Consider the following 22511-nt stretch of genomic DNA (forward strand, 5'->3'; position numbering starts at 1 on the left):
ATTTCAAAACAGGTTAGTGACATAGGAGACATAAATACAGGAACATCACACTCTGTGTTCAGGGAATGAAAGGAACCACCCAACTGATCTTTCTCTGTGAATGAAGGCTGCTGACTTTCAAAATGTTATTTTGAGATATTTTTAGTCATTCTGAAGTTTTTTAACATGTAATATGTGTCTCTACCTTTTTAAAAAGATTTTATTTATTTATTGTTGGAGAGAGGGGCAGGGAGGAAGACACAGAGGGAGAGAAACATCAGTATGTGGTTTCCTCTTGTGCACCCCCTACTGGGGACCAGGCCCACAACCCGGGCATGTGCCCTGCCTGGGAATCAAAGTGGCGACCCTTTGGTTCGCAGGCCAACACTCAAGCACTCAACCCACTGAGCCACACTAGCCAAGGCATGTCTCTGCCTTTTTTAATGGAATATACTAGATATAAGAATTTTACCTTTTTCCAATGTCTCAGAGACAGCATTATGAACATGATTTTTCACAGTGGAGACTGACAGCAATGGGGTGGGGGGAGCAGTCAAGTACCAATATATACTGAGGATCTATTATGTGCCTTACTCCCATAATCACATTTGAATTTCATTTTTATCTTCCAAAAAAATCTGAGAAGATGAAGAAACTAAGACTCAAAAGAAACTGGTCACAGGCCTCCCAGCCAGGAAATGGTGGCTGGAACTGGAGCTCAAGTCCACCTGTCAAGTCCAAGGACTTGTCTCCCAGAAGGTCCATCCAGTTGTATGAACCTAAGCAAAATAAAACCATGTTGCCGTGTTTTTGAGTTCTATGACTGCATGTCAAATTTCCTTTCTTCTTTCACTGACATGTTTTGGCACTATCGACACACCCTCCACCATATCTTTCCGAACTCTGACAAGATTATGCCACAAACAAAGCTTATTAGAATCAAGTCAGGATGATTATAAATAGACTCTGGATGGAGGCCTCTACTACAAGTAAAGGACGAGATTTTTAAAGCATGGACACTACTATATACTTTGCCTGCCTTTCTGGCTTTGGGCTGTATTTCAAATAGGTAAGATTCTCTATTAGGTCAAGCATTGCTATAATGTGTTGCTACAGCCACCGTGAGGGGAGCATGTACCACGGGTATGTTGGCCACACTGAAAAAGAAACACAAAACTTTATGAGTTGGTCTTAAAGGACACAAGAAATAATGCACATCAGAAACTTAAACAGCAAGAAAATTCTAAAACCTCTGGATATGCTAAACTAAGCAGGACAGAAAGTTAAAATTAGAAGACAAAAGAAAATGCTTCCAACAGCAGATAAATATAGCCCAAGAGAGGCTGCAAGCAGCAATGAATAGAAAAGAATATGTTAGATAACTAAAAAGTGAGGGAGCGTTAGTGAAGGACTACCTTCAGAATGACAAAAATTATAACATGGTTGACATTAGAGTCAAAGAAGCCAGGACACAAGGCTTCCAGAATTGTGCATTTTAAAGTTCAAGAAGGCCGGCCAAGATGGAGGTGTAGGTAGACACACTGTTCCTGCTCACACAACCAGAATTAAGGACAACAAAAATTCAGAAACAAAAAAACAACCAGAACTGACAGAAAACTGAACTGTACCGAAGTCCAACAACCATTCATCCAGACCGGTAAGAGAGGCGGAGTCAGCAGCCAGTGGGGAAGGGTGCAGGCAGAAAAAAGTGGTGGCTGGTGGACCTGGGCACACAGGAGGCAGCTGGCAGGCCCCGGGTGCTGGGAGGCAATGAGCAGACCCAAGAATGCAAGGCAGCTGGTTGACCGTGGTCACAGGTTCGAGCACAGATAAACCAGGTGAAAATGGGCAGCGAGACAGACCATGCAACCCAGGGCCGCAGCAACTGGAAATAAAGCCTAAAACCACCGACTGAAAACACTGTGGGGTTTGAGGTGCTGGGAGAGACTCCCAGCCTCACAGGAAAGTTCACTGAAGAGATCCACAGGGTCCTACAACATACACAAGCCCACCCACCTGGGAACCAGCACCAGAGGGGCCCAATTTGCTTGCAGGAAGCAGCAGAGTGGACTGAAATACTAGCAGACCAAGTGCCATTGTTCCCTCTGACCCCGCCCCCATATACAGCATCACAACCCAGCAACTGGTTTTCCCCGCCCTGGTGAACACCTAAGGCTCCACCCCACACTACATAACAGGCCCAGCCAGAAGCATCCTCCCCTTAAAAAAATTGCTCAAACAAAAGAACAAATCAAAGCCCCAGAGCCAATACTTTTAAGCAACCAAGAGATAGCCAACCTATCAGATGCACAGTTCAAAGCACTGGTGATCAGGATGCTCATAAAATTGGTTAATTTTGGTCACAAATTAGATGAAAAATGAAGGCTTCACTAAGTGAAATGAAGGAAAATGCACAGGGAACCAATAGTGATGGGAAGAAAACTGGAACTCATATCAATCAAGTGGACCAGAAGGAAGAAAGAAACATCCAATCAGAAAAGAATGAAGAAACAAGAATTCAAAAAAATGAGGAGAGGCTTAGGAACCTCCAGGACATCTTTAAATGTTCCAACATCTGAATTATAGGGGTACCAGAAGGAGAAAAGGAAGAGCAACAAGTGGAAAGGTTACTTTAACAAATAATAAAGGAGAACTTCCCCAATCTGGCAAAGGAAATAGACTTCTAGGAAGTCCACAAGGCTCTGAGAGTCCCAAAGAAGTTGGACCCAAGAAGGAACACACCAAGGCACATCATCATTACATTAGCCAAGATTCAAATGAAGGAGAGAATCCTAGAAGCAGCAAGAGATAAGGAGACAGTCACCTACAAAGGAGTTCCCATCAGACTGTCAGCTGATTTCTCAAAAGAGACCTTACAGGCAAGAAGGGGCTGGAAAGAGGTATTCCAAGTCATGAAATCCAAAGACCTACATCCAAGATTGCTCTATCCAGCAAAGCTTTCATTTAGAATGGAAGGACAGATAAAGTACTTCTCAGATAAGGTCAAGTTCAAGGAGTTCATCATCACCAAGCCCTTATTATTTGAAATGTTAAAGGGACATCTAAGAAAAAGAAGAAAAAAAAACATGTACAGTAAAAAGAGCAAACTCACAGTTATTAACAACCACACCGAAAACAAAAACAAAAACAAACTAAGCAAACAACTAGAACAGGAACAGAACCACAGAAATGGAGATCACATGGAGGGTTAGCAACAGGGGAGTGGGAGGAACAGAGAGGGGGAAAAGGTACAGAGAATAAGTAACATAGACCATAGGTAGGAAATAGACAAGGGAATGGTAATAGTATGGGAAATGTAGAAGCCAAAGAACTTATGACACATGGACATCAACTAAAGGGGGGGAATGTGGGTGGGAGAGGGTGTGCAGAGTAGAGGGGAATGAAGAAGGGAAATGGGGAAATGGGACAACTGTAACAGCATAATCAATAAAATATATTTAAAATAAATAAGTAAGTAAGTAAATAAATAAATAAATAAATAAAGTTTAAGAAAAGTTGCTGACAGTCACAAATCAAAAACATCTCCCTCACTGGGCTCATCTTTGAATGCTGTTCTTCTGAGAACCAGTCATTCTAATAATGAAACATCTGAAAGAGTTGCACAAAGCAGTTTTGTGCCAACACAGACACGTAGATCAAAGGAACCGAACAGAAAGCCCAGAAACAGAGCATGACTATTTTAATGGAATGATTTAATAAAGGAGCCATCACATTTAAATTTTTTTTTCTTTACAGACTTAGCTTATGGTGTTAGAAGAGTGGGCTAGGAAGTTCAGGGTTTGCATTAGACAAATGCAATTGCATTTTAGGGATCTAAATTTAAATTAACTTCAGGATTGGGTTAAATTCAGGGTTGTTTGGGTTTGTTTGTTTTTTTCAGTTCAACTATGCCCTTACCGATTTTCTCAGTAAGGGCACAGTCCATTTCTGAGAGGTGTGTTGATAACAGCTATGATAACAGGTTCATCGATTTCTCCTTGCAGCTCTATCAGTTTTTGCCTCGCAGAGTTTGAACTCTATTAGACACATACACATTAAGAATTATTAAGTCTTCTTGGAAAATTGACTCTTCCATCATTAGGTAATGCCTTACTCTATCTCTGGTAATTTTCCTTACTTTTGCAGTCTGCTCTCTGAAGTTAAGAGTTACTACCACTGTCTTTTGATTAGTGTTAGCACGGTATATTTTTCTCCGTCCATTTATGGTCAATCTATATATATATTTATATTTAAAGTGAATTCATCCTGGCTGGTATGGCTCAGTGGATTCAGTGCCAGTCTGAAAACCAAAGGGTCACTGGTTCAATTCCTAGTCAGGGCACATGCCTGGGTTGAGGGCCAGGTCCCCAAGAGGGGGCACTCAAGAGGCAACCACACACTGATGTTTCTCTCCCTCTTTTTCTCCTTCCTTTCCCCTCTCTCTAAAAATAAATAAATAAAATATTTTTAAAATAAATAAAGTGAATTCCTTAGAGACAACATAGTTAGGTCATGTTTTTTGATCCACTCTGACAATCTATCTTTTAATTGGAGCATTTAGACCTTTAAGTGATTATTAGTATATTTGGATTAGTATCTACCATACTTTGTAATTTTCTACTTGTCGCCATTGTTCTTTGTTCCTATTTCTGTTTTCCACTCTTTTTCTGGCTTTTGAGAGTTTAATAGAATACTTTATATCATTCCTTCACATTTATATTATTCCTAGAACATTTTATATTATTTCTCTCCACTCTTAGCATATCGGTGATATTCGGGTATTTTTACCATTTTTAGTGGTTGCCCTAGTTTACAATACACATGAACAACTAACCCGCGCCCACTTTCAAATATACTGCACACTTCCCAGATATAATAATAACAAAATCATCCTAACTCCTCCCTCCCATCCCTAACATCATTGCTGTCATTAATCTCACTAACACATAAACATACATAAATATGTATATATACATAAGATACGTACATAATCAAATATACTGTTGGTATTATTATTTTGAACAGTTATTTTTTAGATCAATTATGAATAAGAAAAGCCCTGACTGGTGTGGTTCAGTGGGTTGGGCTTCACTATGCAAACCTAAAGGTCATTGGTTTGATTCCTGGTCAAGGCACATGCCTCGGTTGCAGGCCAGTACCCCAGCTGGAGGTGTATGAGGCAACCGACCCATGTTTCTCTCACACATCATTGTTTCTCTCCCTCTCATTCTCCCTCTCTTTCCTTCCCTCTAAATATATATAAATAAATTTTATCCAAAAAATAAGAAAAATGAGTTTTTTACTTTGATTTTACTTTATTTCATTTTTTATTTTTTAGTAATTTTACTTTCATTTATACCTTCTTGATGTTCTTCCTTTCTTCATGTAGCTACAAATTTCTGGCTACATTATTTACCCTCTCTCTAAAGAACTTTTTAAAGAACTTCCTGCAAAACGTGTACTTGCAACAAATTCCCTCAATTTTTGTTCATCTGAGAAAATCTTTTATTTGTCCTTCACCTTGAAGGGCAATTTCAGACTACAGAATTCTAGGCTGGTGTTTGATTTTCTCAACACTTAACAAATATTTCACTCTACTCCCTTTTTCTTGTCTGGTTTCTGAGAAGTTGGATGTAGTTCTTATCTTTGCTCCTCTAAAAGCAAGCTGTTTTTTCCCCCTGTGTCTTCTTTCAGGAATTTAGCTTTGATTTTCTACGGTCTGAAGATAATATGCCTCTGCATTTACCCTGCTTCTCTGAACTTCCTGGAGCAGCAATTTTTTTTTCATTCTGACATTAAATGGAGAAATTCTCAGTCATGATTGTTTCAAATATTTCTTCTGTTCCTTTCTCTTCTCCTTCTAGTGTTCCCATGATGCACATACCACAGCTTTGCATACAGCTGTCCTTAGATCCTCTGTTCTGTTGTTTCGGTCTTAGTTCTCCTCGCTCCTCAGCTTCTGAGGATTCTAATGATATATCCTCTAGTGTAGAGTCTTTCCTCAGCCATGTTCAGTCTACTTGTAAGCCCGCCAAGGCATTCTTCATTGGTGTTACAGTGTTTTTCTCTTACCTCCAGCCTCTCTTTTTGTTTCTTTCTTGGGATTCCCATCTCTCTGTTTACATTGTCCCTCTGTTCTTGTATGCTGTCTACTTTGTCATTTAGAGCCCTTACCACATGACTCATAGTTGTTTTAAATTCCCCATCGGATAATTCCAAATCCTTGTCACATCTGGTTTGGATGGGTACTCTACTCTGTCTCTTCAAACTGTTCTTTCCCTTTTCGTATACTGTTTAATTTTTCTTGATGGCTGGACATGATGTACAGAGTAAAAGAAACTGCTATAAATAGGCCTGTAGTAATTTGGTGATGAGGTGCAGGGGTACAGGAAGCATTCCACAGTCCTATGATGAGGTCTGAGTCATTCAGGGAGCCTGTGCCTCTGGATCAATACTGCTCAGTCATCTTTCTCCCCCACAAGGTAGGACGGGATGGTTAGAGCGAGCTGGAGTTGGGTGTCTCTCTTACCCAGGTCAGTTAGGCTCTGGTAATAACCCAGCAGGTAGGTTCTGGTTAACTAGTTTCTCCTGAGGGCAAGCCTTGTTAAGAAGAACAGTATATTCTGACATATTCCTAAATGGTTCCCTTTTTACCTCCCCTACTGGAAGCCTGAGGATACTTTTCTCCTCTATTTCATATGGGAATATGGTCCAGCTCCTGCAGGTGAATTTCACAATATTTCCTGGTACGCCCCTCCCACCCCCACGACTACGTTCCTCTGAAGCTTTTACTCTCCGAGTTGCCCACACTGAGCCGCCAACCATTCATCAGTCACGGGTCAGGTTTCCGAGCCCGGAAGTGGTTCCAGCAGTGGTTTCTGCCCAGTCTCTGACCTGGGTAAGCAGCGACTCCCTGTATTCGCCTGTTCTCCAGTCTTCGGGTAGCAGTGTGCCCTGCGTTCTCCCCCTTCTTATGCAACCAGAATGAACTGTGGATTTTCCAGTCTGCTCAGCTTTTTACTTTTTAGCACAGAGTAGCAACTTCCAAGATCCTTACATGTGAAACCTGAAACTCAGTATCAGGTTCAGAGTTTTGTGAGTTTGCTTGTTCCTCTATAATTTGATTTCTTAAAAAACTAAGAGATGTTAAAAATAGCTGATGGTGCCTCACCGACCCAAAGGCAATGTCACTGCCGGTCTAGTGCGGCAGCGACGGCTGAGAGAAAACACGAGTGCTGACGTGTGTGCTTTGGTCACAGCAATTGCGTCCGACTTGTTTTCATCCCTCAGGCCGGACGGCTTTCTGCTGCGTGTCTCGTGTTCCAGCTCCCTGCCGGGAGCAGCAGGGCCTGCACCGGTGACCTCCAATTACCAGCCCGCAGCCTGCTCCTTTTCCACGTCCTAGACTGCGCTCTCCTATTTCAGCCCGGTTCCTGCTGCCCAGAGAGGGGCAGGAACAGCAGAGCAGAATTACAAGATTTCTGGATGGAAGATAACATGCTCACCTTGAAAGTGACTTTTTAAAAATAATGCCACATAAACGGATTATCTTCCAAAGAGTACAGTATGAAAAGGGAAGGGAAGAAAAGAGTAACTTTACAGTAGAGAAGTCTAACAAACACCATCTCCAGCCAGGTGATCAAGTTTAATACCCTATTCAGCCATGATGGTACCATATACTTTTGATATATGATGAGAATGGCACTTTACATCTGTGGTCTTCCTCCCCAAACCCAGGACCTCCGTCTAACCATGAGGGGAAAAAAACAGACAAATCCTAATTGAGGGACATTCTACAAAATAACTGTCCACTACTGCTCAAAACTGCCAAAGCCATAAAGAACAAGGGAAGTCTGAGAAACTGTCACAACCAAGAGGACCTAAGGGGACATGATGACTAAATGTCTGTGGTGTCCTGGAGGAGATGCTGGGACAGAAAGGGCAGTACGTAAAACCTGAAGAAATGTGAATAAAGTACGGACTTTATTCAACAATAATGCATCCACCTTGGATTATTAATTGTGACAAATGTACCCTGTAATGTAAATGATATTGATAGGGAAAAGCAATAAGGGGTATATAGATACTCTCTGCTATCTTCACAGTCATTCTAAAAGTCTGAAACTGTTCCAAAATAAAAAGGATATTTTTATATTAATCTCAATTAAGTTTTTTATATCACATAAACAGTCAACAACATAAACATTAAAACTTTTGGATAATATAAAAATTTGCAACTCTAACACATAGAAAAATAGCAATTAAGTAAAAATACTTGTAAATAAGACAAGAGATTAAAGTGTGTGTGTATAATGTATATGTATACGTCTCTTAAACATCATAAGTATACAAGAGAAACATTGAGAGAAACGTTAAATAGAGAGAAGACTAGCATTCATACAAAAGGAAATGCAATGTACTAAACAACAATAACCTTTTTAAAACTAAAACAATTAGGTATCATTTAAGTAGCAAAATTGTTTCAAATAACACCCAGTGATGGTGACGCGACATTTAAACCATTTCATGTACACAGTATTAGTAGCCATAGAAACTGATTTTAAAAACCTCTTTTGAAAGCACTATGCACAGCATTGTGCCCTCCAAAATTTGCACTGAAGCCCTAACCCCCAAAGGGATGGTACTTGGAGACGGCCTTTGGGAGATAATCGGGTTTGGACGAGGTCCCAAGCATGGGTGGGCCCTTTGGATGGCATTAGTGCCTTTGTAAGAGATACCAGGGGGCGAGTGTGTTTTCTCCCTGTCTCTCTCCCTCTTTCCTAATATGATGCCATTTCAAATCATTACAAACCTGTATGGGTTTATAAAATGCTTATAATAAAATTAAGTGCAACCAAGAGCAAAAATCTACAATATGAGGTTAACCATGTAAGTAAATATGAACATGATGTACAGGAATCTCCTGCTCTTTGAAAGTTCACCTGACATCACTTCGCTTTTACAAAAGAACTACATTCGTACCTATTTTCACTAATGAAAAGAAAAAAGGGGATTTTCACTTTAAGAAAGGCAGAAAGCGAAAAAAGCACTCAGTGTTTATTTCGCAGACAGCCCTAACGGACAGCATGCACTCTGAGCAGACTCCTTCACGAGGAGCCACACGCAGCATCTCAGCTTCATCCCGCCATACTTTTAACTGTATCTGTGAGCATCTATGCTTTGTGGCGGACTCCGGCCGCAGAGTCCACCTGTTGTGACTGAAGAGAAAATAAATGCACAGGAGACAGCAATACTGTGGAGAAAAGGGGAACAGCACAGCTACTCTCTCAAGGGGAGAGCGTCTGTGAATGCCTTGGCCTCTCTCTCAAGAGTTGAAAGCACCTCTACCCTTGCCTAGACAGGCTTTTATTGTTTTTCTTGGGTCTAACATCAAAGAAGGATTTGTTATGTATTACATAGAATATTACTGTCTACATTTTAGGTACATTCAAGGAAATAAAAATAACATGCAGAGGGGAATGATGATGAGCTGATTAGCTCTGTCCTTGGGAAAATTCACACAGGCTTTGGAAATTACCTTGAAGATAGACAATACACATTTATTGTTTTAGACCAGGGTGATGGAGTTTTAGCAAGGGCAAGCCATAACAGTCTGTATGCATTTTCTAGGCCTGATTCCCATAGAAAAACTCAGTTTGAAGGTCTGGCTCCTGCCCACCACCTCGCTCTGTAGGTTTTCCATACAGAGCTCAGTCACATTTGCAGACCAAAACAAACCGGTCCCCTACAAGGCTTTATCTCAATTTAGTTTGCACATTCCTACTTTTACTATATATCAGTGTTATTTTAGTGTTTAGTATATTTATGTGTTATTTGATATGATTTGGTAGGTTATGTTTTAGGTCTGTTTTAAATGCTCAGATTTTTTTCCATATAAATTCAAGGTCTGTCCAGGAGAAGTCCAGCCATTGTTAATATAATGAGAATGGATTGCATGACATCGATGTGACCTGGCAGCCAAGGAGAGTGGACTGGAATGTGCATCTGTGAACAATGATGACTTCACTGCACTAGTCAGTGGAGTTGGTAGACACTGTTGAGTGAGCATGTGTACTGTGTGGCCATTGTATTCAAAATGACTGAGTGAGTAGAGCAACGAATCTGCATCAAATTTTGCATTTAGCTTGAACATTTCTCTGTGGAAACTATTCAGATGTTTAGAAGGCTGCAGCAATGGGCAACTGGTGATTGATTGGCAGCTTCATCACAACAATATGCCCACTCATTCATCATGTCTTGTGCAGTTTTTTTGCAAAACATCAAATCACCCAAGTGACTCAGTCCCCCTACAGCCCAGATTTGGTGCCCTGCAACTTCTTGTTTTTCCCAAAACTAAAATCACCTTTGAAAGGGAAGAGATTTCAAACCATCAATGAGATTCAGGAAAATACAACAGGGCAGCTGATGATGATTAGAACTATGTGGGGTGCCAAGGTGCCTACTTTGAAGAAGACTGAGGCATCATTGTCCTATGTACAGTGTTTCTTATATTTGTATCTTCTTCAGTAAATGTCTCTATTTTTCATAGTATGTGTCTGGACACTTTCTGGACAGGCCCCATAAATTAATGGTAATTACTTCTTCACGTTATGCCATTTGGCCTTACAAAAGGAGCACTACTCAACTTTCAGATAAAAGGGTTAGCTATAAACAAAATTTAATCTGCTGGAAACTTTTATTTTAGTTTAATTAATGCTGTAAGATATAATACTCAGAAATATAATCAGAAGTAACTTTAGATAGATCCTTTCTTAAGTATAACCATCTCCTAACTCTTGAATTACAGAAAAGTGGCTTCCTTCTCACAGTGGTCACTAATCTCAAAAAGACTTACATTTTATATGAGACCATCCATTTTTATTTACTACACACTTTGTATTATGTTACTACTTACACAGAGATGGTTTCCAAGGCATCTTCAAAAATGTCCTGAGGGGGAACAAAAAATACAATGAGTTTCTCCAGAATCAAGAACTCTAAAGGTAAACAAGAAAATAAGTATGTTGGTATGTGTGGGGAGGGGGAGACGTGGGGGACAGTTTTTGTGGATGCAGTTGAATCACTCAGCTCTTATAATAAAATGTCTTTCAGAGAAAGCAAGCATATAAATTTAAGTGAGGTTTATTATTTTTTTAAAATAAGACTGGTGCGCTGGTGTGGCTCAGTGGATTAAGCACCAGCCTGGGAACCAAAGGGTGGCTGATTCGATTCCCAGTCAGGGCACAAGCCTGCATTGCAGGTCAGGTCCCCAGTAGGGGGCAAGTGAGAGGCAACCACACGTTGATGTTTCTCTCCCTCTCTTTTTTCCTCCCTTTCCCTTTCTAAACATAAATAAATAAAATCTTTTTTAAAAAAATGAAAGTAAGTCTGGTAAAATACTTGGCTAGCAATCAAACTGAGGCAATCTAAAAGAGTGTGACTTCTTTAATGGAGTTTTCTTTTACTCCCCAGTTTCAATTATCCCAGATAGAGAATAAAACAAATAACAAGACTGCTCTGGCTGGTGTGGCTCAACTGGTTGGGCGTCATCCTGTAAACCAAACGGCTGCAGATTCGATTCCTGGTTGGGGCACGTGCCTGGGTTGTAAGTTCAGTCCCCAGTTTGGGAGCATGCGAAAGGCAACCAAGAGATGTTTCTCTCCATCTCTTTCTCCCTTCTTTCCCCTTCTATCTCTAAAATCAATCACGTCCTTAAGTTAAGAACAAGAATTTTTTTTAAGAAACAGGATTTATACAATTTACTCTTCTCTTTCTCCAAGTTAGCATATCTGGGCCTTTATTTCACATCTAGCTTCAATACCTTCCCAGCTAGTCTTCCTGCCACCAGCCTATCCCTCAGTTTAATCTATAAATCTGTGCCACATAGGACAGCCCTTAAGGAACATGCCAAAGGCCTGTTCGAAAGCTACAAAAGGAGAAAAGCCCAAACCCAAACACACATACACATTTATACCCACTCACAAAGGGGCACATGCACCCCACACTCATACACACTGACACTCAGACACTCAAAATCTCACACATAAACTTATAGTCACACACACTCACTCACGAATTCAAACATATGCAAAGCTCCCTCATAAATGCAAAATGCAAATCCGAGCTCCTCCTGCAGGTACCTAAGACCCACCATCGCCTGGCGGCATTGCCAGAGTACCCTTCTCTCACATCCCTCCCAGCTTCGCCACGGCCCAAACCCAAGGACTGCTCTCCCTCCTCCCCTGCTTGGCATTCTTCATTTAATTCTTCACACGACAGCCATACTCTTTTTTTCTTTCTCTTCTTTTAATAAGCTCATACTGTTACAATTGGTATATAGCTAGAACAGGAGAGCAAAGGGGGCTAGACATGAGCTTAATAAACTGGGGAACAAATAGACAAAAAAACTGTACTTGAAAAATAACTAAATAAAATTTAAAAAAAAAACAAAAACTGGGGAACATATGCCTGTTTACTTCACCAGGCAGAAGATACAGCTTTTCAAACTCCAGGGGAACACAGCATTGTGGTCTGCCAAGGGGATTAACACTCCTCCCTCCCCCGCTCCAGTACCAAGTTGCCAGGTAGGAGCAGGGGAAAGAAGGCACAAGCACAATAGAAGTCAAAATGGTGCAGCAGGGAGGTGCTGGACCAAAAAGGCCTATTGGTGTAGCCTGGGGAAAGAAGGGATTGGCCAGGAGGTAAGCCCATCCATAGCCCACAAAAGGTTGGGAAATTGATTGGTCATTTTGAGAAAGCATCTGATCCATCCCTAACCCAAGCTCCTGGTTATAATCCCAGGGGAACAAAGAACTCTCCTTCTTGTGCACCTGGTGATGAGCTCACCCTGTTCATTCAAGTGCTCTCTCACCTGGCAGCACATGACCATGTGGGTCTAACAGCTACCAGGTGCACAGCAGATGGTGTGGACTCCAAAAGGACTAAGGTTCTCTCTCTTGCCCACAGAGTAATGCACTCGCCCATGTGCTCACATGTTCTCTCTCCACAGCCATCTGGCCTTAGCTGTTACATGGCTGGCAGCCACATAGACCCCTGTACAGGAGCAGCTAGAAATAAGCTAAACTGCCTGGATGGGGACTGAGATCGCTTAGCAGCTGCCTGCGGACTCCAAAGAACTAAGCTCTAATGTGAAGCAAAAACTCTGGACACTGGCTTTTGTGTCAGCCCTGTTGAAGACATAGCTGAATTTTCCCATGGTCAGAGGAAGAGATGGGACAACAGAAACCCAGGGGCAGCTTCTATTTCCACACAAATGAACCATGCCACACCACAATCTCCCATGTGCGGGTCCTTGGAATGCTGGCCTTGTGATGCCGTGAAAGAGCCAATTTCCACCAAGAACAATACCATTCCACTGCTCTACATCTCTCAAAGAGCTTTCCCCTGCACAGAGAATACCCAAACTCCTTCCTGGAATCTAGAAAAATCGACAAGGCCCTGCCCACCTCCCCACCTACCACCCTGCTTCCTCACTCCACATCAGGCACAGGTTGGACTTTCTGTTCCCTGAACAAGGCAAACTCATCCACACCTCACCAAGTCACTCCCTCTTTCACACAGAATGCCCTCGACTCAGCTCTTCCCATGGCTGACTCATTCGCACCCTTCTGTTTTCAGCTCGGAAAGTCACCTTCTCAAGGAGACTGGCTCTGATAACCCTAATTAAAATTACTAGACTTCCGGCCAAGATGGAGGCATAGGTGGAAACACGGTACCTTCTCCCACAACCAAGTTGATGAACAACAAATATTTAAAAACCAGAACGCAACCAAAACAGACAGAAAATTAAACTGTACCGAAGTCCAACAACAACGAATTATTCATCCTGACCAGTAAGAGGGGTGGAGTCAGCAGCTGGTGGAGCAGGGTCATGCAGGAAAAAATGGCCTGACTGACCCAGGTGCGCAGGCGGCGGCTGGCAGATCCCAGGCGCAGGGTGGCAACGGGCAGACCCAGTGAGGGCGCAAGGTGGCTGACTGACCACAGTCACACATTCGTGCACAGATAAACCAGGCAAAGGAGTGAGCAGTAAGATAGACCACACGACCCAGGGCCCCAGCGCCAGGAAATAAAACCTAAAAGCACCAATTGGAAAAACTTTTGGGGTCAACGTGCCAGGAGAGGCTCCCAGGTTCACAGAGAGTTCGTTGGAGAGACCCACAGGGTCCTGGAGGGTACACAAGCCCACACACCCGGGAACCAGCACCAGAAGGGCCCAATTTGCTTGTGGGAAGCGGCAGAGGGGACAGAAATCTGAGAAAGAGAAGAACAAATGCCATTTCCCCTCTCTGACCCCACCCCCACATACAGCATCACAACCCAGCAACCTGGGTCACCCCCTCTGGTGAACACCTAAGGCTCTGCCTCTCATACTTAACAGGTACAAATAGACCAAAACATTTATGGCTCAAGAAGAAGAACAGCTCAAAGCCCCAGAGCCAATACTTCTAAGCAACAAAGAGATAGCCAACCTATCAGATGCACAGTTCAAAACAATGGTGATCAGGTTCCTCACAGAACCAGTTGATTCTAGTCACAAATTAAATGAGCAAATGAAGGCTAAACTAAGTGAAATGAAGCAAAATGCACAGGGAACCAATAGTGATGGGAAGGAAACTGGGACTAAAATCAATCAAGTGGACAAGAAGGAAGAAAGAAACAACCAAACAGAAAAGAATGAAGAAACAAGAATTCAAAAAAATGAGGAGAGGCTTAGAAACCTCCAGGACATCTTTAAATGTTCCAACATCCGAATTATAGGGGTACCAGAATGGAAAGAGGAAGAGCAAAAGTGGAAAACTTATCTGAACAAATAATAAAGGAGAACGTCTCCAATCTAGAAAAGGAAACAGACTTCCAGGAAGTCCAGGAAGCACAGAGTCCCAAAGAAGGTAGACCCAAAGAAGAACACACCAGGGCACATCACAATTACATTAGCCAAGATTAAAATAAAGGAGAGAATCTTAGAAGCAGCAAGAGATAAGGGGACAGTCACCTACAAAGGAGTTCCCATCAGACTGTCAGCAGATTTCTCAAAAGAGACCTTACAGGCAAGAAGGGGCTGAAAAGAGGTATTCCAAGTCATGAAATCCAAAGATCTACATCCAAGATTACTCTATCCAGCAAAGTTTTCATTTAGAATGGAAGGACAGATAAAGTGCTTCTCGGATAAGATCGAGTTGAAGGAATTCATCATCACCAAGCCCTCATTACAGGAAATGTTAAAGGGACTTATCTAAGAAAAAGAAGATAAGAAAGATGAACAGTGAAAGGACAGCAAACTCACAGTTATTAACAACCACACCTAAAACAAAAGCAAACTAAAAGGACAGCTAGATCAGGAGCAGAACCATAGAAATGGACATCACATGGAAGGCTAACAACAAGGGAGTGGGAGAGGGAGAAGGGGGAGAAGGTATAGAAAATAACAGCATAGATAGTAGATAGAAAATAGATGGGGGGAGCACAATAGTATAGGAAAAATAGAATCTAAAGAACTTGTGACACGTGGACATGAACTAAAGGGGGGAATGGTGGGGGAGGGGTGTGCAGGGTGGAGGGGAATGAAGAGGAAGGAATGGGACAACTGTAATGGCATAATCAATAAAACATATTTAAATAAAATTACTAAAAATAGCAGTTTACTTATAGTTTTCTATCATCTGATTTATTTCACCCATAATCTTATCATAATCTCTAATCAACTTATTGTTTATTTGGCTACAATCTCTCTCCATTAGGGCAGGTTCTTATTTACCATGTTTACAGAAAACTTGCCAGGGGTCGGCACAGAGTTGTTGTTCAATAAACGCATGTTTTTAATGAATATAAATTGAGCATGGACTGTTACAGCACTGACCATATCACCTTACTGAGAGCTACAATGTAAACGTGAGGAAACAGGGTTCCAAAACTTTCCCCTGTCTAACCATTAATACTGAACAATGTTTAAACGACACCTCATTCTACCTTTAGGCAGGACAGGAAAAAATTGTGTAAATACTAAAAAAAGAAAAAAGAAAAAGAAATAACATTACAAGCAGTGGCAGAACTGAGTTTAGAACTGGGGACCCCTGACTATTAACCTACATTAAGGCTGTGTTCTGCAAGGGAGGGAGGCAGAGTCAAGAGCAATTCCATCTTTTCCTCATTCTCCTGGAGCAGCATCAGAAGCTCATAAACTAGCTACTGGCAGAGAAAGGAGCTAGTCCTCACGTAAAATATCCTAAGTCAAAAGTAAAAAGATGCTTCTCTAGCCTCTATAAAAACTTCTAACTGGAAAAAAACTCCTTTCTCCAACTCAAAAGTGTGAAGAGGATCTTGATGTCACAGCTTTTGCCATGCTGAATCACAAGTCAATGTCCCGTGTGCCGGCACACAAGTTATCAGGCAAGGGGTTGTGGAGAGGAGGACAAAAGCTGCTGCACCAACCCCAATCCAGCTATAATAATCAGTCTCCCGTGCCAGACACCAGCTCCCACACTCTCGGGAATCACTGTTAACCCACCTGAGCTAACCTCTACTGAGCAAAGAGAGTTGAGGAGAGCAAGCTCCTGGAAGGCTTCTGTGCATCTGTCCGGCCCTCACAGACCTCAGCCCAGAGCAGGGCACACAGCAGGCACTGAAATACCGAGTGGGCTTCAGAAAGAACGACTTGGAAGTCAGCTCTCCATTTAAAGGAACAGGCTGATACTTACACCTAAGCAAGAAATACCCCCATCACAACCTTAAGAAAAAGAAAAACAAATATCAAGTAAGAAATCATATTTAATTAAGTAACTTCTCTCCATTTTTTCATATGCAGGGAGGGTTCTCTAAATAGAACACACTACAACATCGTGACCATAGCCAACAATACTGCATTGTATATTTAAAAGTTACTGAGGGTAGATCTTAAAAGTTCTCGCCACAAAAAAAGAAAAACTGTAAATGTGGGAGGTGATGAATGTGTCAACCCTACCATGCTAGTCATTTTGAAATAATACATATCTCTAATCCTGATGTATACTGTTAATTTATACAATGCATATGTTACTTATCTCAATAAAGCTAGGAAATTTTTAAGTAAAAAACATTAACCTCTATTTTTTTCCATTTAGATGAAAATTAAATAGAATCCCTCCATTAATAATGCAGAAAACCCATGGGGTTCTAGGACATTATTGTAATAAACTAGAGAAAGGGAAGGAGGAACAGGAGGAGGGAAATATGTCTATGGAGGCCAAAGGTGAAACTGTTTTTCATTTTAAAAAGAGAAAAGGTAAAGAGCAGAACTAAGATTTACTGATATCTTACCATGTGCCAAGGACTTTACAAAAGTTATCTCTCTTGTTCCTCCCAATTTACAGGAAGTAAATCTAGTCGCGGGTAAGTTACCTGCCCAAATATTACACAAATGCTAAGTAAAAAAATTACAACTCACTCTCAAATTTCCTTAACTGCAAAGTAGTTTTTAAGTGTTAATAAAACTATCCAGAACTTGGAACTGGGGCAGCTGGACTGGAGTGGGCTGGAGGCTGGGTTGGAGAGGAGCGGGCACACTGAAACATGGTTGGAACAGGACCTCCCAAGGATTACTTCATTCTCTAGGAGAACGTACCTGTGTTTGACTTTGCAATTTACTGATTAGAACACAGACATAGTAGTTTGTGTTAATGTGTAGATTTCTGAATGGTATAGAAACCTCATATAGTTATATTGCCCTATAAACACTATCCGGTGTTTTGTATAGCCTAGCAATCTTCATATTTCTTTTTTTTTTCAAGCCTACACACACCCAGTTTCTCAAATACCCTTTGAATCAGCTTATCATCTTCACTGGTTTCTGCCTAGATGGGCTATTATTTAATAAAATTTTGACATGTTTATTTTATATTTTTATCAGAGCCATATTTCTAATTTTTGAAAATTATACTTTGACATTAATAGTGACGACATCCTCTCTCCCTGAGTACCTGCAAACACAACTTCCCAGCTCCTTAGTGAAACTGATGGGGTCCACCTGGAGGGCTGCAATGCCAGAAGTCAAAGAGACCGCTGCTCACACTTCCTGTACCAAATACCCAGGAACAAACGGCTTCCTTTTCCTGTGCCTCTCTAGGTCCCAACACCCAGCTCAAATTCTCTCCCTCCCTGCTGCTGCTTCAGGGAACTCCCATCCTCTGTGGGTTCCCCTCAGGACCCCTACCTTTGAAACTTAATCTGCAGCAGACTACTACTCTACAGACTCCCATGCAGCACAAAGTATGCCCACATATATTCATCACGAAGCCTAACCAAAATTTCCTGCCGCTGGTCTCTGCTTCTCCATACTCACCACTAACTTCCAGTACTTCTCAGTGTCATTTTCCCAGGGATTACCATAAAATATTTTCCCTTAAACCTTCCAGTAGTGGGTAGACATACCATGTGGACTCCAGGTGAAACATACACAGAGAAGCATCTAGAGTCCTTTCAGTTTAAGGAAAGTAAGACGGGAAAGCTCATGCTGCTGACCGCCAGCATTGCTCACAGGAAAGCCTCAATGCTTAGTTCTTCCCTTGAAGGCAGCAGCTGCCTTTGTCTCCCCATTTCCCACGCTGGGGCCAAACAACCTTGAGGAGCTACTCCCTTTGGGCATAGTAGGACAAATGTTTAACTGACCACACCTGGCTCCTGATCATACACTGCCTCAAAATGGTACCTGACTTTTCAACAGCTTATCTCGACTTCCTGGCTAGAGTCAAGGGCTATCCTACTGCTTTGAATCCACTTTATAATCCAACACAGTACTTTGCACTTCACAGACTCTTAGCAAATAACAGCTGACAGGCTGGCTGAGTATCCTTATTGTGAGACAGATACTCCTTACCTTGAGCAGTTTCATTTTGCAATTCAGCAAGTGGGTTAGCCCTGTTAGGTGAAAGATTCCCTGGAGGACCTTCCGGGTGCAAAGCCAGCCCTCCAGGGCTTCGTCCCTGCTGAGTGGGGAGCCTGCCCCCAGCTGGATGGAGGACCCTCCTCATGGAAAAGGACACGGACATGAGGAAAGGGGATGGGGGTCCTGTACCAACTATGAAAGCTTTTCTGAGCAATTTCCATGTTAAATTGATTAACTTGGTCATATTCTGAGGATAAAAATGCATGTAAGTGCTTTTAAATGACAGCAGGTTCTTGATAAATGTTTAAGAATCTTAAATAAGAATCCCAAATAAGAATCTTGAGGAGTTACTACCCTTAAATAATGAAGACACTAATGATAAAAAATGTTTATATTACTTTTATCACAAAGAAGGAGAGGCACAGAATAAAGATGATATCATGGGGGCGTAAAATACAGCACAGGGAATACACAGTCAATAATCTCATAATGTAACTGTGCATGGTGCCAGGCGGGTAACACAGAAAAAAAAACAAAGATGACAAATACACTATTAACAGTAATAATTTAGATAGTCTGAATAACTTCCAAACAGACCAAACAGATTTACAAACTTTTCATGTCTCCCCTTCAGCATTTTAATTCGCATATGGTATGAAGACAAATATATGGTAAATATTACTCCAAGAAGGAAGAGGAGGTGGGAAGGCACATAATAAAAATTGAAACTAGGTCCCACGAACCCAAAAAGGGAACTCCCTTCTCTGAACCCCCTTCTCCTGTCCCCTTTCCTCCTCCTCCTCCTCCTCTGCTGTTTCCTCCATTTCTCCCTCTCTCAAGTGGGTGACTTCATGGTGTCTGTGAACTGGTGTTACCACATTCTCACTTAACTGTTGTTCTTTAAGAAGGGATGACAGAGCTTCACGGGGCTCTGTAGACACCTGCCTCCGCACTGATAACCAACCCTCACCCCATGGCCTCAGGCCCTCCTCACTGGAGCTTTCAACCAACGTTCCATTCTATTGACTAGTAATGCTGTGGTTTGGTTCCATGGGCTCAAAGCACCCTAGAGCTGCTGAGAACTCCGACAAATCATAGGTGTGCACCGGGCTCCGGGGCACATCTGGACAACTCTCAGAATGATGAGATATAAAGAGAGTGCCCCAGGCTCCCACAGGTCTAGGGCAGGGATCAAGAGCCATGGATATTGAGGTCTTAAGACTGCAAACACTCCTTTGCATGGCCTTCATGCCTGGTGAATCAAGATATTCAAAACAGTCCAGCTGGTGTGGCACAGCTGGTTGGAGGATCATCCAGTAACTGAAAGGTCGCGTGTCCAATTCCCTGGTCCTAGTCCCCACCAGGGCACATGCTTAGATGCTTAGTTTGGTCCCTGGTCCAGGTGCACATGAGAAGCAACTGATCGATGTTTCTCTCTCATGTCGATGTTTCTCTCCCTCTCTTCCTCTCTAATTCCAAATGGGGCTTGGAAAACTACACTGACATCAGTTGCTATATTTCATCATCATCATAGTGACACACAAGGAAGATCCCTCAAATATTGAACATAAATCTTTTCTTACATAAAAGAAGATGGCACACTGATATTTAAGGGAACCACATGAAAAACACATAAACTTAAATGATGTGATTCCCCACTATAACTTCAATAAAGTATTGATTTTTTTTCTAAACCAAGATTAATCAATTTCAAATACATCTTTATTATGTGTCCATGAAATAACTTTTAGAAGAAAGATTGGGCAAAGAACTTTTTAAAAAACATATATTTGCCCTGAGCTGATTCGTCAGGAATAACATTTCACTCTGCTCACACCTAACACCAGCATTTCTCTGCCATCCAATGTCCGTCAAGCTTGCACAGCAGCCTGTGGCCTTCTGGAGCATTTACACTCCCCAGCTAGATCTGCAGGGCTCACTGGTAGTATTTTATGTGTAATGCTACCTTTTATTTTTAATTTCATATTGTGTGATGGAGTGTCGATGCCTGAGTCTCTCTCTCTGAAGACAAATGTACATGACTCAGCTTCAACATCCTCTTACTGGGTCTGCAGGGTGCAAACACCACTCATCCCTCCCCTTAAAGGATCAGCATCAAAGCGCGGTCTCTGTGAAACCTGCACTGACCCACAGAGCTCTTACTCAAAGGAAAGGAAAGCCACCTGGGGTCCATACGCTAAAACTACTCACACTCCAAGTCCCCACAGGGCCCTTGCAGGAAACAAACTACGGCCTTCCCAGAGTTTTAAAAGACCAGTCTATGGACATAAGTTCTCAAATATAGCGACAAAAAAAAACAGAACATGACACAGAGTTCATCTTCTGAATCTACCCAGAAGATTTGTAAAATCTAATTTTGAGGGGATACACTTAATAAAAAACTGGAGGTTTTCAAACATTATTCAAATACAGACCTTCTTAATTTTTAAAATTACAAAGCATAAAATCAGCTGCCAGAGGAGAAATTGGTGTCTTAGGAAATTTTATTTTAAACTGATGATCATTTGCAACTGAAAATAATTTGACACATTCTCCAAGTATAGCTTTGACATAGTTCTCGAGTTACTCTTCTCCAGGAAGTGCTCTAGTATTGCCCCCAAAATTCTGCCTTTTTTCTCAAAGCTCCATATTTACCAAAAATCACATACCTGATAGGGAAAATTAGGTATACCGAGAATAGCCATTTCACTAGAAAGTATTACTTTAAGCATATGCATTGAGCGCATTTTTTTAAGATTTTATTTATTTATCTCTAGAGGGGAAGGGAAGGAGAGAAGGACAGAAATATCAATGTATGGTTGCCTCTCGTGAGTCCCCCGCTGGGAACTGGCCTGCAACCCAGGCATGTGCCCTGACTGGGAATCGAACCGCAATCATCTGGTTTGCAGGCCCGCGCTCAATCCACTGAGCTACACCAGCCAGGGCTTACACTGAGTGCATTTTACTAAGCAACTATTATGTGTTGGTGAGTTAGGTTTTATTCAATGATTCACTCAAACATTACAGCAGTAATGTAGTACATCTCCAACATAGTACAGTTAGGCCTAAAGGTTTTATTTAAACCTCTCTGGGTCTGAATCGGGTCTGCCCATGACACTCAGTGGGTCTCGCCCTTTTCATCGTCTACTTCTTCATGTACAGAACAGGGATTTCAACCACCTCCCAGGTTTTTGTGAGGATGCTAGTGAGATAATGCATATTAACAAGTGTAACTCAGAACAGGCTCAATACATACAATTCTAGAGGATGATAAATTCTCAGACATAGGACGAATCAGTGGCCCATGGAGGCAAGATCCCCTGCTATACTGTTTTTCAAACCAAAAATTCTGCATCTCCTTTTGCAAAAGAGAAAAGAGGCCAAATGTGGGAGTATTTATAACAAATGGGCACTTGAAAATGTTAACTGCCTTTCCTTCTCCTATTATTAAATGCCTTCACTTCTGATTCTTTAATGCCTTTCCGGCCCTACTCAGTGGGCTACCCAGCATGATAAACACAACTTAGGGGCGCTGAGCCCAGGTCCTCAGCTCAGTGGGGGGCAGAGGGGCCTGGCTCAGGGACGCAGCCTCTTTACGGGGAAAGCAGACGGGTTGGCGTAAATACCATCACTTACTCCAAATCCTAAATTC

At 41.9% G+C, this 22511-nt stretch overlaps 1 protein-coding gene across 3 annotated transcripts in view; it reads right to left on the reverse strand.

Annotated features, from left to right (window-relative positions):
* TTC39B (tetratricopeptide repeat domain 39B) overlaps positions 1-22511 on the reverse strand; it is a 228957-nt gene that overhangs the window by 101671 nt on the left and 104775 nt on the right. For all 3 annotated transcript variants that reach the window (XM_053656372.1, XM_053656371.1, XM_037132054.2), the window contains one exon: positions 10895-10929. Coding sequence is in view for 1 of the 3 variants with exons in the window: in XM_037132054.2 (XP_036987949.2) it covers positions 10895-10929 (35 nt within the window). In the remaining 2 variants the exon portion in view is untranslated. The remainder of the gene's footprint in view (positions 1-10894; positions 10930-22511) is intronic.

Source organism: Artibeus jamaicensis, unplaced genomic scaffold, assembly GCF_021234435.1.
Source record: "Artibeus jamaicensis isolate MK-2021 breed Jamaican fruit bat unplaced genomic scaffold, CSHL_Jam_final scaffold_1964, whole genome shotgun sequence".
In the NCBI taxonomy this organism is placed as follows: domain Eukaryota; kingdom Metazoa; phylum Chordata; class Mammalia; order Chiroptera; family Phyllostomidae; genus Artibeus; species Artibeus jamaicensis.